This window comes from Microtus oregoni, unplaced genomic scaffold, assembly GCF_018167655.1.
Source record: "Microtus oregoni isolate MIOR12 unplaced genomic scaffold, Mior012 000029F_ref0000214, whole genome shotgun sequence".
NCBI lineage: Eukaryota > Metazoa > Chordata > Mammalia > Rodentia > Cricetidae > Microtus > Microtus oregoni.
In genome coordinates, this window is record NW_024543088.1 from 22,815,434 (window position 1) to 22,832,903 (window position 17,470).

Here is a 17,470-nt window from a genome sequence, read left to right on the forward strand (position 1 = left end):
TTGTGAGCAGTGTGCTACAAGTTGCTTATTGGCAACACAGACCTGCTGTGTCCTTGGAGTTGGGGAAGTAAGTATGGCTCGCAGGTGGTGAAGATGCCTCCACCATGTTGGACTGAGAGAAGCAAACAAATCTGAACAGAGATATAGAGAGAGTAGGTGGAGTCAGGGAGACACCATGTAACTACCAAAGGACCCCTATGCCAGAACCTTACCCAGTAAGCCACTGCCTCGTGGCTATACACAGAATAAAAATGGGTTAATTTAAGATGTGAGCCTGAGCCACTGGGCCAAGGAGTGCTGTAATTAATATAGGTTCTGTATGATTATTCGAGTCTGAGAAGCTAGGAATAGAAACAAAAGAACAATCTCCACTTATAATGAGTTATGGATAATTGTCATTTTTGGGGGGGACGGTTGGTTATAAGTTGTTATTGGTTACAATCAGAAGAAGAGTTAAATAAAGTTGATTAGATTCAGGGTTCTTGTTTTGAAAAGAAAAAGTAGGATAAGATATAATGGCATAAAAGGGTAGATTGAATCTACTTTGAAAAGCAAAAGGTAGGATATAGATATGATAAGATAAAAAGGTAGTGCTATAAACCACACATACAGCAATTACTCAGCCATTTTTGTCATGAGGTCAACCCATCAGTCAGGGACTCTCTTTTGGAAGAATAAACTCCGAGACAGGTCTTTACTCAAAACTCACTCAAGAGATTTATTTGAGAGGGAGGAATCCAGGAGAGTGACTGCCTCTTCAAGTGTAGAAAAGAGCAGCTGCTAACTCAACAACCACAGGGCTGATATAGAGTTGCTTAGGGCAGAGATTTTCCATGGATAAGATTTTCAGGGTGGGAATCGGTCAGAGATTGGCTGGATTTCATGATCAGGGACTGGTTGGTTTCAAGCATACGGAGTGATTTTGTGTTCAGCTGGTCAAAGGTAGAGTGTGATTCTTTTACTGGCTCTGGATTCAGGGGCAAAGCGTGTTTGCTTGGCCCTGGTTTCAAGGTCAGAATGTATTCCCATGGCTAACCTTTTAGCCTACACATAAGGTATCAAAAATTCATGAATTCATTTTTCCTATGAGTTTCACAGTGTACACAATACAAAAACGGACATCAAAATCCTTGAAGAGATTGTTGACACTGTCAATTTATTTCTAGAGAAAAATTACTGTTACTTGACTGCTTGTAAGTTGTAGCACAATTTCTAATTAGTCTTAGTAATATAAACCTGGACTCATACATCGGGGTAAATGCTGAAAGATCACAGAAATAAAGGGGCAAGCCACAGGGGCTGGAGAGATGGCTCAGAGGTTAAGAGCATTGCCTGCTCTTCCAAAGGTCCTGAGTTCAATTCCCAGCAACCACATAGTGGCTCACAACCACCTATAATGCCCTCTTCTGGCCTGCAGGCATACAGACAGACATATTGTATACATAATAAATATTTAAAAAAGGGGGCAAGCCACAGAGAAATTATTTACCTTTACCAAATCCTCAGAACAAAGTGGGGAAGACCCTATCTCTACAAATCCTCAGTCTTAATGGGCTGATCTCCTTTTTCCTCCTGCCTTATGTTCTTCTCTCTGCCAAGTCATATACCATCCTGTCTCCACCTCCCAAGTGCTAGAATTAATGGCACATGGTTTACAAATTCCAATATTAAATATGTGAGCCACAACTGCCTTGCTGTTTCTCTTTTAGAGCGGTCAATCTAGTGTATCCAAGGTGGCCTAGAAATCACAGAGAACCACCTACCCCTGCCTCTTGACTAATCTTGAATTAAAGATGTGTGTCACCACTGCCTGCGCTCTGTGGCTAACTATAGCCTATCACAGCACTCTGACCTTCAGGTAAGCTTTACATGTTAAAGCACAAACAAAATATCAGCACAGTAAGAATATTGGCTAAAGATCTTACCAAATACTTTACAATAAAAAGACATCAGTATCCTTTCTAGGTAACAATGACAATTTTAATATGCAAAGTCATTATCAAATTGAATGTACACAAAAATTTTATGGCTGAAAAACTTTTTAAAACTGAGGACATTTATGGAGTTTCAAAATTGGATGACTTTTTCTCATGATTTTGAAGACTGCATAAGATTTCTCCCAAGTATGTGTTCTTTTACGCATTTGAAGATGACTATTATGATATAAAGGATTAACCACATTGATTAGAAAGTTTTTCTCCAGACTGAGTTCGTTTATGCCTTTGAATATAACTGTGATCAGTAAAGGCTTCACCACACTGACTGCATTCAGAGTTTCACTTATGTATGAGTCCTCTTATGCATCTCAAGAAGAGTGTAAAGGCTTCACCACACTGATAACATTCCGAGGGCTTCTCTCCAGTATTTGTTCTTTTATGCCATTGAAGATGACTGTTATTTGCAAAGACTGTAAGACACACATTACATTCATAGGCTTTGGCTCCACTATGTGTGTGTTTTTTTTAAATGCATTCCAAGAACACTTTGACAAGCAAAGGCTTTACCACATGGATTACATTCATGGGATTTCTCTCCAGGATGTGTTCCCTCATAATCTTGAAGAGAACTATGACATGCAAAGGCTTTACCACACTTCTTTCCTCATAAGGTTTCTCTCCAGTTATGTGTTCTTTTATGCCTTCGAAGAGAGCTTTGACAAGAAAAGGCTTTACCTCACTGATTAAATTTATAGGGTTTCTCTCCAGTATGTGTTCTTTCATGACGCTGAAGATGACTAAGACGTCCAAAAGGTTTACCACACAGATTACATTCATAGGGTTTCTTTCCAATATGGGTTCCCTCATGCATTTGAAGATGCCTGTGATAATGAAACATTTTACCACACAGACTACACTCATAGGGTGTTTTTCCAATATGTGTTCTTTTATGAACTTTAAGCCTATATGGAAGTGAAAAAGTTTTACCACAGAGATTACATTCATGGGGTTTCTCTCCAGTATGTATTCTCTTATGAATTTTAAGATTAAATTTATATGCAAAAGGTCTACCACACTGATCACATTCATAGTGTTTCTCTCCAGTATGTGTTCTTTCATGACGTTGAAGAAAAGAAGGATGTCTAAAAGCTTTACCACACAGATTACATTCATAGGGTTTCTCTCCAGTATGTATTCTTTTATGCCTTCGAAGAGAGCTTTCACAAGAAAGGGCTTTACCACACTGATTACATTCGTAGGGTTTTTCTCCAGTATGTGTTCTTTTATGACTCTGAAGATGACTAAGACGTGTAAAGGCTTTACCACACAGATTACATTCATGGGGTTTCTCCCCAGTATGGGTTCTTTCATGCGTTCGAAGACGACTGTGATAATGAAACCTTTTACCACACAGACTACAGTCATAGGGTTTTTCTTTAGTATGTATTTCATTATGGATTTTAAGTGTATGTTCAACTTCAAACGCTTTACCACACAGATTACATGTACAGGGTTTTTCTCCAGTATGTGTTCTTTCATGAATTTTAAAAGAATTGTGATGTGCAAAGGCTTTACCACACTGATTACATGTATAGGGTTTTTCTCCAGTATGTGTTCTTTCATGAATTTTAAGAGAATTGCGACGTGTAAAGGCTTTACCACACTGATTACATTCATATGGTTTCTTTCCAGGATGTGTTCTTTCATGACTTTGAAGATTACTTTTAGTTGCAAAGGCTTTACCACACAGATTACATTCATACAGTTTCTCTTCAGTGTGGGTTCTTTCATGGTTTTGAAGATTACTACGAAATGCAAAGGCTTTACCACACTGATTACATTTATAGGGTTTCTCTCCAGTATGTGTTCTTCTGTGGTTTTGAAGATTACTAGGAAATGCAAAGGCTTTACCACACAGATTACATTCATACAGTTTCTCTCCAGTATGTGTTCTTTCGTGGTTTTGAAGATTACTACGAAATGCAAAGGCTTTACCACACTGATTACATTTATAGGGTTTCTCTCTAGTATGTGGTTTTTCATGTTTTTGAAGATGACAGCCATATGCAAAGGCTTCAGCACATTGAGTGTATTCAGGGTTCTCTCCAGTTTGGTTTCTATAGTTCCTGTAAGGATAATTAGCACATGTAAAAGCTTTATCACATTCCATACAAATGGTGAATCTTTATATGCACATGAACTAATTTTACAATGTGCTCTAATTTTAAATAGGAATTAGACATTAAGGTTTTAGTACTCTTTAAACTCATGTTGTTTCCCTTCATTAAAGGATGCCTTGTATCTTTGAGGATACCTTTATTACATGGTTCACCTTTAGAGAAACCTTTCTCTACATAAGGTCTATCACACATGTGAAGAGAACTGGAAAATCTCAGTGGTTTAACACACTTATGGTATCCACAAATTTTCTTTTATTCTGAACCATACTACACTTGTTAAGTGAGCTGGGACAATGAGAGGTATTTACACAGTCATAGAACTCATATGGCTTTTATTCAATATGAGTTTGTTGATAGATTAAAAATGAAGCTGGAAAACCAATCATATACTTGAATCAAATACTGAAAGTATACTCAACATGAGGACTGCTTGCTACTTATCTTCCAATTGTCCGGTGAGAGAAGTATTGGTATGGGAGGTCCTTTTATATATTTGTTGCTTTTATTGGTTAATGAATAAGGAATCCACCTTAGCCTGTGATAGGGCAGAGTAAAGTTAGGTGGGAACTAATTTGAATACTGGGAGAAAAAAGGCAGAGTCAAGTAGATACCATGGACATTCCATAAAGGAACGATGTAAGCTGCTTATTGGAACATTGCCAGTAGGCCACACCCTCACAGTAAAATATAAAATAATGCAAATGGGTTAGTCCTAGACGTAAGAGGTAGATAGGAATACGGTTAAGTGATTGGCCAAGCAGTGATTTAAGTCATATAGTTTCTGAGTTATTTTGTGGTATGGGGAGCTGGGAACGAATGAGCGACCTCCTAATACAAACAAGAGTCCTCCTACTACAGGTATGTTACATCTTTGCATATCCCTGGGCTCATATGACGTGTATCCAGAATAGCATATGATATAACTAGTAAAGGGAATATAAAAAATAAAAGGTTTACAGATTGAATTTACAATTTGACTTTCTGTTCCTCAGAGACTCATAGTATAGTGATTAAGGTTTCTCTACAACCACTGCTCCTTGACTCTTGAATCTAACTGACCATCTCATTAAACATAGCACAGTCACAACTCTAAGAGTAATACTGGCTTGACTGTGGAATATTTCCTTATTAGAAGTGTTGGAGATTGGGCCGGGCAGTGGTGGCGTCCGCCTTTAATCCCAGCACTTGGGAGGCAGAGGCAGGTGGATCTCTGTGAGTTCGAGACCAGCCTGGTCTACAAGAGCTAGTTCCAGGACAGGCTCCAAAACCAAGAGAAACCCTGTCTCGAAAAAGGAAAAAAAAAAAAAAAGTGTTGGAGATTTATCTATCTCCACTTCAATGTGTTATCCTTTATAATATGAGTAGCCTGAGACAAATGCAACAGACAGTTCTACAGCATAGCTCTCATGGGGCAAAGATTCAAATGGTGATACCTAGTAAGGCATTATCCTCTGTCTTCTTTCTTAAAAATGCCTTGCAAATTCAATTCTCCTACCTAAATGGAGGTATATGGTTTTGCGAGAGTTTATTAATCAGCAATGACCTTTAAGCTGTGGTTATTTACACTTCTGCTTTTGCTGAAAACTTCCAGGACACATTACAATTTCTTCAGAGCCGCATTTGTGTCTGCTTGCACATGAAAATTACCTCTTTTGTCTTCTAGAAATTTGGTACTTTTCTTCAATGTTACGATCTTCCCAACTGTAACCTAAAATATAGTATCAGAAAATGAATGTTAATACTACAAAAATTGTCTAAAATTTAAGTTACTATCCTCAGTAAACCTTAGAACCATACCTGATCATTCACCTCATCCTTCTCTCTTTCAATCAAATTACAAAGAGCATCAATAATAAAGGAACAGTTGTCACCTTATTTTAAAACCTGAAGGAAAACTGAGTCTTACCTATACTCCTGAGGTTCCTGTAGGTCTCTAGCATCACATCTTCGTAGAGCTCCTTCTGGGAAGGATCCAGCAAAGCCCACTCTTCCCTAGTGAAGTCGATGTGCACATCCTCATAGGTCACTGCCTTCTAAAATGTACACATGCATGCTCAGTTTACTAAGTAAGCTCAGAGATCTGCCTTCCTGAAATTATCTTTCTCAGCAGACAGCTATTTGGTCAGTGCTTAGGGTAAAGACAAGATAAGCCCACTTAAGATATTAACAGATAGCCAAGGACACAGAATTACTACTTGACCAGAGTGGCTGAATCATAGCTGCTCAGACAGACTGAAGAAAAAAAAGTATGCTCTGGCTTTAACTCACTCAAAAGATGCCTAAGTCCTTATGGTCACCTTCACCTTAGTTTACTGATAACTTTAGTTCAGGAAATTTACAGGTTCTGTCTTACTCTCAAGGACAGCAGAAGAGATAACTATAAATCGGAGAAAGATCCACAACACCCACAATCAGACCGGTTGATAACAGCCTAGCCCAGAATTAATGACAGAGGTCTGGGTCTCTGCTTAGAGCAGTAACTCTAATTCCAAACCTCAGACTGTACAAATTGCAGCATCTGGTGTATGTGCTATCAGATTCAGGAGCCATTAGCTTCCCCATGAACATTTACTTAGTTTGCTTGTCTACCCAGTTCTACGCATGGTGGAAGAAAAGAAGTGGTGTGCTGATTTCAACAATCCATGCCCTATTTATAATTTTACTGAAAATAAACTTTTAGCTTTTCCTAACACCTAAAAATGTAGTAAAGCACATTAACCTGCCCCTCTAAAATTCACTAATGATTTAATTCCTTTTATACCTAACTTTCTCCAATAAGGACTTCACAGACAGAGCTCTCTCTCTCTCTCTCTCTCTCTCTCTCTCTCTCTCTCTCTCTCTCTCTCTCTGTGTGTGTGTGTGTGTGTGTGTGTGTGTGTGTGTGTGTGTGTGTGTGTGTGTTAAATTCTTAATTGATTTGTTATGGGGCAAATTCTGGTCCTGAATCATGCTAAGGCTGGGGAATTCCTGATTTTAAAGATATATATATATATGAGAATGTTTGTAATAGGAAGAACAAAGTAGAACAAGGTAAAACAAGGAAGTATAAAGATTGAGAGAAGAATAAAGAAACATGGACAGACAGAACTTGCTGTGAGTAGGCTTCTTTACCCTCAGATTTTAGACCACCAGCAATTGAAAGAAAGTCACCAAGGAGAGACACATGTTCAAATACATCATCCTCTCTGGGAGGTTTTTCATTCAATCAACTACATTCTGACCCAAGTCACTATAGGCTTATGGTCGTCCATGACAAAAATGCATTTAGTCACTTGAATAATCCTCATAGTCTGCAACAACCCCTACACTGTTCAAATGTCCAAAGTCTCTGACATTCAAGACAATCTCTTGACAGTGACATCTTGTAAAACCAGAAAACAAGTTACATCTCTCCAACATACAAGGGCACAGAATACCATTCACATTCCAGAAGAGAGAAATGGAGATCAAGTGAGGGCAGACTGGACAAAGGCAAGACTGGAGCACAGCAGGACAAGCATCAGCATCTCTCAAATGCACGGGGCTCCAGTGTCAAAGGCTTAGATAGCACTATCTCTGCAACCTCTCATCTCTCTCTCTCCTCCTTCTCGCTCTCTCTCTCTCTCTCTCTCTCTCTCTCCCCCCCCCTCCATCTCAAAATGCACCCCAGGCTGTTGTGGAATATTATTTTAAGATGTGTTATATTTACTTATGCTGTGGAACATTTCTTATGATGATGAAATGATGTGTTGAAGTCTTTAGTCTTTTATATTGTATTTGTTTAACTTTGTGAAGCTGTGACACTTTGCCTGTCTAAAATTCTTTATTGGTCCAATAAAGAGCTGAACATCCAATAGCTTGTCAGGAAAGGATAGGCAGGTCTGGCAGTTAAGACAAAACAAATAATGGAAGAAGATATTTGGGAGGAAAAAAGGAAGGAGGAGCAAGAAAAGGAGAGGACACCAGGACTAGTCACCCAGATACACAGCAAGCCACGGGTTAAGAATTAAAGAAAGTCATCCAGATTAAGAGAAAGATAAAAACCACAGAGACAAAAGGTAGATAGGAAAATTAAAAAAAAAAAAAAAGAAACAACTGCCTAGAAAGTAGTCAATCTTAGGCCAGGTATTTATAAGAAAGAATAAGCCTCCCTGTGTGTTATTTATTTGAGAGATGGGTGGCAGACTGAGTGGTAAAGAGTTAAAAAAAAAAAAAAAGAACCAGCAATACAAAGCTTCATTCTATGCAGCTTCATGCAATGAACTTTTACAGTCAACTCACTGGGTTTCTGACTCTGCCAAACATAAATGCCTGCAGCAATGCTGGACTGTAATCACAAACTAAGAATCCACAACCTTAAAGTTTTGATTCCTTATTGTTTCTATGACCAAGATATGATGGGTGATCCTAAAAAGTTTGAGTTCTTAATTGGGATGGACACTAACGTGCTTTGACCACAGATGCAGGAAGTTTGTATGAATGTGCTTCCTGGATCTAAGAATGACTTTTCTTACTCCTTCCATAAACTGAAGTTTTGCTGGATAGAGTCTTACCCTTAGAGCATCTTGACAGGCTTCCATTCCATAGCAAGGGCCTTCTCTATAATGGTGACACAATGCTTGAAAATACTTTCCTTTTTCAGCACTTGACTGCCATTTGAAACTACCTTTTCGTTTTCATTTATTTCTGCTTCATTTGTCTTTTTTCACTGTAGACCCAAATGAGCCATCAGATTCAATATTCCATTTAAGAAATTAGCCCATTATTTTTAATTCTGCTTTACTGAATTCCTAAGACATAGGCAGAATATAGGTTGCAGAACCGAAATATCACAAAATGACCTCTAGCTTAATATTTTAATGGAGTCTTTCTAGTCTTGTCTGCTATTATCCTTAATATTCTCATTTTCCTGGCTCTACATGAAGAGTCAGTTTGGTTCTGTGTGCAATTTCCTATGGTTTTGCCACCTAACATCTGGATATTTTCCACATTCTTCCAAAAGACAGAATTCCCAGTTTCTACATAACAACAAAATCACTTTTGGTGTTTAATTTTTTGTTCTAACTTACTTTGATGCTGGAAGATTAAATTCTCCAATCAAAAGCATTTCAGGCAATGAACAGGTTTATTTGGCTGATTGTGTCAGACACACTCCATCATTATGGAACCTTGGGATAGAACCTCAAGCTAACAATTGAAGGCAAAGCCCATGGGTAAAGATTGTTTCCTGGCTTTCTCTCTTGTCTCCTCACTGTCTGATGAGTCCAGCTCCACATTCATAGGGACTTCCCCCATCAGTCATAATTAAACACAATCTCTCATAGACATAGCACTTTCTGACCATTATGAACAAAGCCACTATGAACATACTTGAGACAGTGTCTGTGTGTTAGGACAGATGAGCATCTTCTGGGTATATGCCCAAGAATCATCTAAATAGCTAGGTCTTAAAGTAGATTGACTCTCAATTTTCTGAGGATTGCATATTGATTTCCACAGTGGTTGTACAAGGTTACACACGCAACAGCAGTCAAACACCTTGTTTCATGTCCTTTCCAGCATTAGCTGTCACTTGTCTTATTAATCTAAACTATTGTTACATATTTAAGAGAAAATCTCTAAGTAGTTTTGATATGCAGTTCCCTGACGGCTAAGGATGTTGAACATTTTCAAGTGTTTCTCAGCTATTTTAGATTTCTCTACTGACAATTTTGTTTAGAGGTGTACCATTATAGTTGGATTATTAGTTTGCTGTTGTCTAGTTTCTTAAATTCTTTATTATCCTGTTTGACACAACCCAGAAGCACATAGACAAACATGGTATACTCATGTATAAGTGGATATCAGCAGTTAAGTAAAGTACAATGACAGTAATCTCCGCTAAGCATAGTACAATCCATAGATACAGAGAGGCTAAGTCACAAGAACACCTGTAGGGAACACTGGAGGCAGATAAGGATGGTAACACAATAAGGATCAGGTGAATAATCAAAGAACAGGGGGAGAAGAAAGCAAGGGATGAATGGGATAGAAGGGCTCTTAGTAGGGGGTGTGAAACAGTGCAGTGTAAACCTTCCTGGAACCTATATGGGTGATCCTAGGGAGGACTCCTAAAAATCAAGAATACAAAAGCTACACAAGATATCTAAAACTATGGAACCTATAAGAGTGACCCTAGTGAGGACTGCTAGAAATCAAGAATACAGAGGCTATTACCAGGTAACATCTGATTTAACAGAAATGGGTTAATCAAGATGTGAGAGTTAGGCAATAAGAGGCTAGAAATAATGGGCCAAGCAGTGTTTAAATGAATACAGTTTCTGTGTAATTATTTCGGGGATAAGCTAGTCAGGTGGCAGGGCACAGCCAGCTCCTCCTTACAAAGGAGTGGTGTCCCAAAGTGGTAATGAACTCCACGTAAAACCTGAGAGGGCTTAAAAAGGAATTCTAGACACAAATATAGAGTTTAGCACAGCTGGCAGCATACCATAGCTCCTTTAAGAGAGAATTTCCTGACTCAGCAGCAGTAACCAAAAATAAAAAAAAGTGCCATTTTAAAACACGGCTTCCTGGATTGTGCCGCCAATAGAAATGCCAGCTATGAAGCATTTCAGTGGCTTTTGTGGGACCGGATGTTTGTGTGCCCTGCTGGGATCGGGAAGAAAGGACTCTGAGACCATGCCAATGGCTCGGCGCTCCCCGCCTGGGTAGACAGCTGGATCAGGTTTAGGCAGGCAGGACAGCATGGCAGACAACATACACAGAGATGTTTCCAGGCTGTGCAGTGCTCTGCGTGGCAGATTTGGTGGCCCCAGAGCTAGCAGAAATGGTACGTTTACCATTTTGAAATTGGAGAGAGGTAGAGCCAACATCCAGAGCAGCTCCGCCATGCTAGCGATGCAGTGCATGTCTCAGAGGCACAAACGGCTCCACCATGTTGGACTGGGCGGGGCAAGCAGGAAGTATCTGACCTGGGATTGAGCACCTTAGATTCTTAAGAGTTTAGCATTTTAAAAGCTCTTCACAAGATAGCAGCGAATTAAAGACAATGCAATAAAACAGATTCAGACATAAAAGACCTCTAAATGGGTCATAGTGTTAGATAGACACATGTAGGCTTGGGAGAGAGAAAGAAAAACAGTAGTAAAAAGTAATAAAGTTAATGCTTTAAAAAAAGGGTAAAGTCTTTAAAGAGACAGAGTACAGATAGTCATAGATTAAAAAGAATAAAAAAAATGTGGCACGTAAAAATGGAAAATTCACAGAGAGCCTGGATTCTGTGTATTATTGTGTTTTCTTTGAATTTCTTGACTGTGAAGGAGCTAAATACAGAGAGATATTTCATTGTGTGGTCTGCTAAGCTAATCCAACATGTATATATATATTTATTTATTTATTTGTTTTTGGTTTTTCGAGACAAGGTTTCTCTGTGGTTTTGGAGCCTGTCCTGGAACTAGCTCTTGTAGACCAGGCTGGTCTCAAACTCACAGAGATCCACCTGCCTCTGCCTCCCGAGTGCTGGGATTAAAGGCATGCGCCACCACCGCCCGCCCCAACATGTATATTATAAATGTATCTTGACTTCAGAATTTGGGTCTAAAGATATGATGTTTTTGAAGAGGTTCTTCTTTTGTTTTCACAGAGAATGACACCCTGTGGACCACACCCCCATGAAAGGTTGCTGTAAACACCCACAAAAAATTACTTTGCCCAACTGCAGACTAAGATAAACCTAGCATACAGGACCTGATTAATAGCGCCCCCATACAGCACAAAGTAGTTTGGAGAGAAAAATCTATGCCCATATTCCCAAATATTGTTTATAAATGTTCTTTTACATTTAAAGGGGACATGATATAGATATGAATAATTTGCACTGACATGGATTTTGCTTTAGTGATATAAATTTAAGGTCAATCTTGTTATATGTATATGTATTTCTGATCTTGATTAAGGTATTGTGATTTGTAGTTCATTGAAAATGTAATGTATAATTAGGAAATATAGGTTATTAATGGATAATCATCAATAATAGTCAAGCTTGTAGTCATGCTAGTTATATTTTCTAGATATATAGACATATATTTCAGTTAGATAGGCATTCTTCATATCTTTCAAAGACTACAGAATATGGCACTTAATGTTTTAATAATTTAGGGCTTTTCATGACAATGAGACACGTCTGCTCCTAGCAGCACCAATCTACTTCAGGAGGAACATGGGCATCGAAGAGGCTCCTTATGGAGTTTGCTAGCCATTTGGGCAAGAAACTGCTCTTGCCTGGACTGTTGCATAAATTGGACATGAAGAACCCACAGAGAGAGGACTGCTGAACTTGCCTAAAGGTGAGATGATCCTTCAGGGTTTCTGATTAATGAAAGTCTATGAGATATTCTGCAGGATACAAAAGAAAGTGACTGAGCTGTCTTTGAAATTTCCTGCTTCATGGAAATGTCTGCTGGATAATATGGGCCTGAAGGCCGAAGATGGATGCCAACAGTACAAAAAAACTTTGGGTGACTGTACAGGCAGCAAGATGTCTCTGTCATTTCTAGAGTTTTAGAAGTTGCTTACTTCTTGTTTACTTAGGTAATATTACATACTTCTGGAGTCTTTGAGGGAGTTGAAGAATAGATAGTTATAGTTATCGTTTTCCTTTGTTATGATAAAAGATAAAATAGATATAAATAACTGTAATTCTTGCTTGATAACTGTTTTGTTATACGTAATTTTACTATGTTAAAATGAAAGCCTTTCTTTTTTGTTTAAACAGAAAAGGGGATACGGTGTAGGAGGTCCTTCTGTATTTGTGTTGATTTCACTGGTTAAATAAAGAAGCTGCCTTGGCCTTTGGATAGGACAGCCCTTAGGTGGGTGGAGTAGACAGAACAGAATTCTGGAAGGAAGAAGGCAGGCAGAGAGAGCCGCCATGCTTCAGCTGCCCAAGGTGGACATTGGTTAGACTCATGCTGGTAAGCCACAACCTTGTGGTGAACACAGATTTAAAAGAAATGGGTTAATCAAGATGTGAGAGTTAGCCAACAAGAGGCTAGAAATAATGGGCCAGGCAATGTTTAAATTAATACAGTTTTTGTGTAATTATTTCAGGGCTAAGCTAGCCGCTCCTCCATACTACACAAAAACACTTGGGGAAAATTGAAAATTATATTGTGCATATGACACCAGAGTTCAGTACAAGAAAACAAATGAATAGAACTCTAAAAGAGACCCCAACTAAATAACCATAGAGACTGCTGGTAATTGGGTGACTCTCCTTCCCCTTGCCCTCCACAGGATCTAACAGTCCCCTTTCGCTTTGGGACTTACCTCTTTTGAAATAACGTTTTTTACCTCTGGAAACAAAAGCAAAACCTCTTACCAAATGTAACACAGATTGTGGTTTTTATTCTGAGGTGATCATACCTTTAAAGGGTACAAGTTGATTTAATTTAGCAGAGTTATTTCTATTATCTAATGCCTCTGGACCTGTCCTTTCCCTGTCATTAGCATTTAAAAACAAAGAAAGGGCTGTCTGTTAGGATCAATTAGCCACCATTCTGTCTCCCATGATTGATGATTGCCTGTAAGATTGTATTAGAGTAAGAAAATCAAAACTTTTTAAAACAAATTACAAGATGACAGATTTTTTAAAGAATTAGTGTATACCTAAAGCAACATGTTTTACTACAACTGCTTTGTAAGTCACAAGAACTTCTGAAACCAAGCTTATTGCTATTTTTGTGGATGTTTGAGCATGAGAGACAAATACTTCCATATGTATACAGGTGCCATACAAAAATAGAGGGGGGTCAGATGCCAAAGATCTGGAATAGTAAAGAGCTATGAGCATCCCAACTTGAGTGGAAATATCTGAACTATTGAAACTATAGCAATTTGGTTTCACAATGAGGTCAGACTTTGCCCAGATTCTTGATTGCCCTGGTCTGTGGATCACAAGAAATTGCCAAACAGGGCATTCACGAAGCACCTAAAATTGATGACCTAATCCCACATTTCTAATCTCAATACTGTGGAAAGAGGAAAGGACTCACCCACTGTCCTGTCTTTCCCTTTCTAAACTGTGACTTCACCAGCTTAAAAGTTGATCAATGAACTCAATTCTTGCACAGGTCCCTCTTCATCTACAAGTCCCTAGCAGAAGTCAGAGAGATTGGAGGTCACTCATTAACTAGTCCATTTTCCCTTCTCACTGACTAGTCAAGACCCAGCCTGAACGGAGTTGCCCAGCACTGGACATCAGAGGCACGATTAGCTGTTCAAAGCAATATTCAGCAACACAGCATGAGTCAATCCTAAGAAATAGGAGACAGTGCTGTTCACAGAAATCAATATTCAACAACACTTTGGAGAAAAGAATGAAACTATATTAATGAGCCAGAAACACCGGGGAACAGAACAACAGAGACAAGAGCAGTGATGCACTTAAAGAACATATTGAAAAATGATATCAGTAAGTGATTCTTAGGGGCTGGAGAGATAATGGCTCAGAGGTTAGGAGCACTGCCTGTTCTTCCGAAGGTCCTGAGTTCAATTCCCAGCAACCACATGGTGGCTCACAACCATCTGTAATGAGATCTGGTGCAGAATACAGTATATATAATAAATAAATAAATCTTTAAAAAAAAAACATAAGTGATTCTTAAAATGATAAAAAAATTTAAGATTAAAAAAAACCTGAGCTAAATTGATTTTGAAAAAGAATAGGCCCTTCCCAAGCAGAAGGAATGTCATTAGAAAGAGACAGACTGATGATGCACACGCCCATATCTTGGCCGCTGAGATCTGTAACCGGACACAGGGAGTCACAGCCAATGGCCTGTTTCTCAGGCTGGCCTCGAACTCGTGATCCTCCTGCCTCTGCCTCCTTCAGCAAATCCTACCGGCGTGCGCCACCACAACTGGCTAATGGCCTGTTTCTCAAACCTCTCGAGTGGACATAACTGTCAAGAAGGATTAACACACCTGCATAGAATGGTAGCCTAATTGGAAATTCGGAACTCATGGGTTGAAAGTAACCTTCCAGAGAGGTACACAAACACAATACGCTCCCTGTTCATTCACCTAAAAAAATGAATTAAAACATGCGGAGAAATTACAAAATCACCGCCCCTACTACAACCAGGTTCTTCGTCACAATGCTGACTCAGTAGCTGATTGCCTACCCCGTTTCCCCTGCAATGCACACAGTAAACTGTTCCTCCCATTTTGGTCTGAGGACAGAAGCAATGCTCCACATGTGAATCCTTTTCCTGTGACTGCCCTGGATAATCAACGCCATGACTCTAATGGATCATTTTAATACTCTGAGGTGGGACAGTCATCTATATGAGAGTTATCAACATTAATATAGTATAGAGGACAGCAAGGTCCTTTATTGCCCCGGAGAGCAACAAACTGAAACCAAGGCTACCAGAGCCACCAGAAGAGAGCTGTCTCAGGAATATTTGTCTAACAGGACCAAAATGTAGCTGCTCAGAACTAATTTGCCTTCCCATTGAGAAATCACCTCACACACTCAGCAGATTACTGAGAAAACTCACTCTAAGGGTGGTGCGCATCCATCTCTGGCTAATCTGGCTAGAGGAGCCACCTTAGATAGGTTCTGCATTCCGTATCCTCGAGTGTCTTTTAGCTCGCAGGCTCCAGGTTACACTTTGAACAATTTCAATAGAGACAGGCAACTGGCCGGTCTTCACACTTAGGGAGATGGGAGAGTTACACAGCAAAGATGGTCCCAGGGTAATATCTAAAATATGCCAGTGAGCTGAAACAAGAGGTCATTCTTCAGTGAGGGGGTCCTCAGGTGGCAGTCACAAGGGGTGAGAAAGACAGAACCAGGAGAAGGTAGAAAAGATAAAGCTGGGATGGCGAGGTCGTGCATAACATTTGTCTGTTCTATGCAGAGTTAGCCTTTTACAACCTGCACAAATTTTAACATAAATGGATCTTATACTGAAAGGTTAAATGCAAAGGGCGGAACCTCTAGAAGGTACTGGAGAAACTAGGTAACCATGGAGACACCAAAAGCATGTTGAAGTTGATTACAAAGAAGTTTCTGCACACAGCTCCCAGATCTCCACGCTCTGAGCAGATTCAGCTCAAAGAGCAAAGTTATTCAGAGGCCTGTGGTCCAGGAAGCTGTAAGGACCACACGGGGCTTCACAGGACAGAGAATTTGGCTGCAGGTTCCCACCCAGATCCGGGGAGGAACCACCAAACTGGCTCCCGAACCTCCGCATCTGCTCCACCCCATCTGGGTATTGCGGGCCCTCACTCACCATGTTGTGGTTTCCCAGCTCGGGAATGCTGTCCGCTCAGCAACCTGCAGCAGCAATGGCAGCACAGCAGCAAAACCGCTGTCGCCGGCTCCTCTCAAAGCCAACCCGGAAGCCTGAGACCAGGAAGGGTCCTTCACCACTTCTGAGTGGCAGGTCGCCTGGAGGGTCTGATTGGCTAGTGAGGCAAGAGTGAATCTCCCATAAATTTGCAATACGCTCCCTCTAAGCCAAAGACCTTTTCTGAATCGGCAAAGATATGCACATTTGGCCTGGTGGTGATGGTGCCCACCTTTAATCTCAGCACTCGCCTTTAATCTCGGCACTCGCCTTTAATCTCGGCACTCGCCTTTAATCTCGGCACTCGGATAGCGGAGGCAGGCAGGGCTCTGTGAGTTCAAGGCCAGCCCGGTGTACAAAAGCTAGTTCCAGGACAGGCTCGAAAGCCACAGAGAAACCACGTTGCAAAAGACCAAAAATAAACAAACAAATAAAAAAGATATGCAGATTTCAGTAGAGCTCGTTCCTGCCTCCAAAAGCCAATCCTGCTATCTTCCTGCACTCCATAGGCAGGAAGCCTGTCCCAGCTAGCTTGTACAGCCCTCTGTACTACGTGGGGTGGAGTGAAACCCTATCACACTGAAGACTCCAGGAATAAATTACAGAAATATAGGGTCTGGTCCAGGAATAGAGAAATATAAAGTTGTAAGCCCAAACACATTTTGGGGAAATTAAATAAATGAAGCTGTCAGCCACTGTTAAAACCGTTGACAAAGACTTTCTGCCTCAAGAGCAGACATCTGGGCAGCCACAGTGAACAGGGGTAAACTTTTAACAATTGTCTCCTGTCTCTCAGTTTTCCAGCTAGGCAGATATTGGGGACAATGGTTAGCTTTTAACTATTGCCTCTATAGGACCCTCTGCTTGTATTCCCTTCATTTTTAACTGTCCCCCTACGTGACTCTACTCTCTGCCGTTCATTCTTTCAGGGACAAGGAAAAACAGCTGTGTCAGACACAGGCTTTCACAAACATTCTAAGTTAACATCCTATGACCAAAAGTTGTAAACCTTAAAATG

General features: G+C 40.0%; 1 protein-coding gene across 1 annotated transcript; it reads right to left on the minus strand.

Annotated features, from left to right (window-relative positions):
• Nucleotides 1-1,541: 1,541 nt before the first annotated feature.
• Nucleotides 1,542-16,511, minus strand: LOC121465015 (zinc finger protein 431-like). Its single transcript, XM_041678176.1, has 4 exons — nucleotides 16,396-16,511; nucleotides 6,024-6,150; nucleotides 5,765-5,825; nucleotides 1,542-4,063 (listed from the first exon to the last, which is right to left on the minus strand). Exons 1-4 carry the CDS (start codon nucleotides 16,396-16,398, stop codon nucleotides 2,674-2,676), a joined length of 1,581 nt encoding a protein of 526 aa, XP_041534110.1. The 5' UTR covers nucleotides 16,399-16,511; the 3' UTR covers nucleotides 1,542-2,673.
• Between the last annotated feature and the right edge of the window lie 959 nt (nucleotides 16,512-17,470).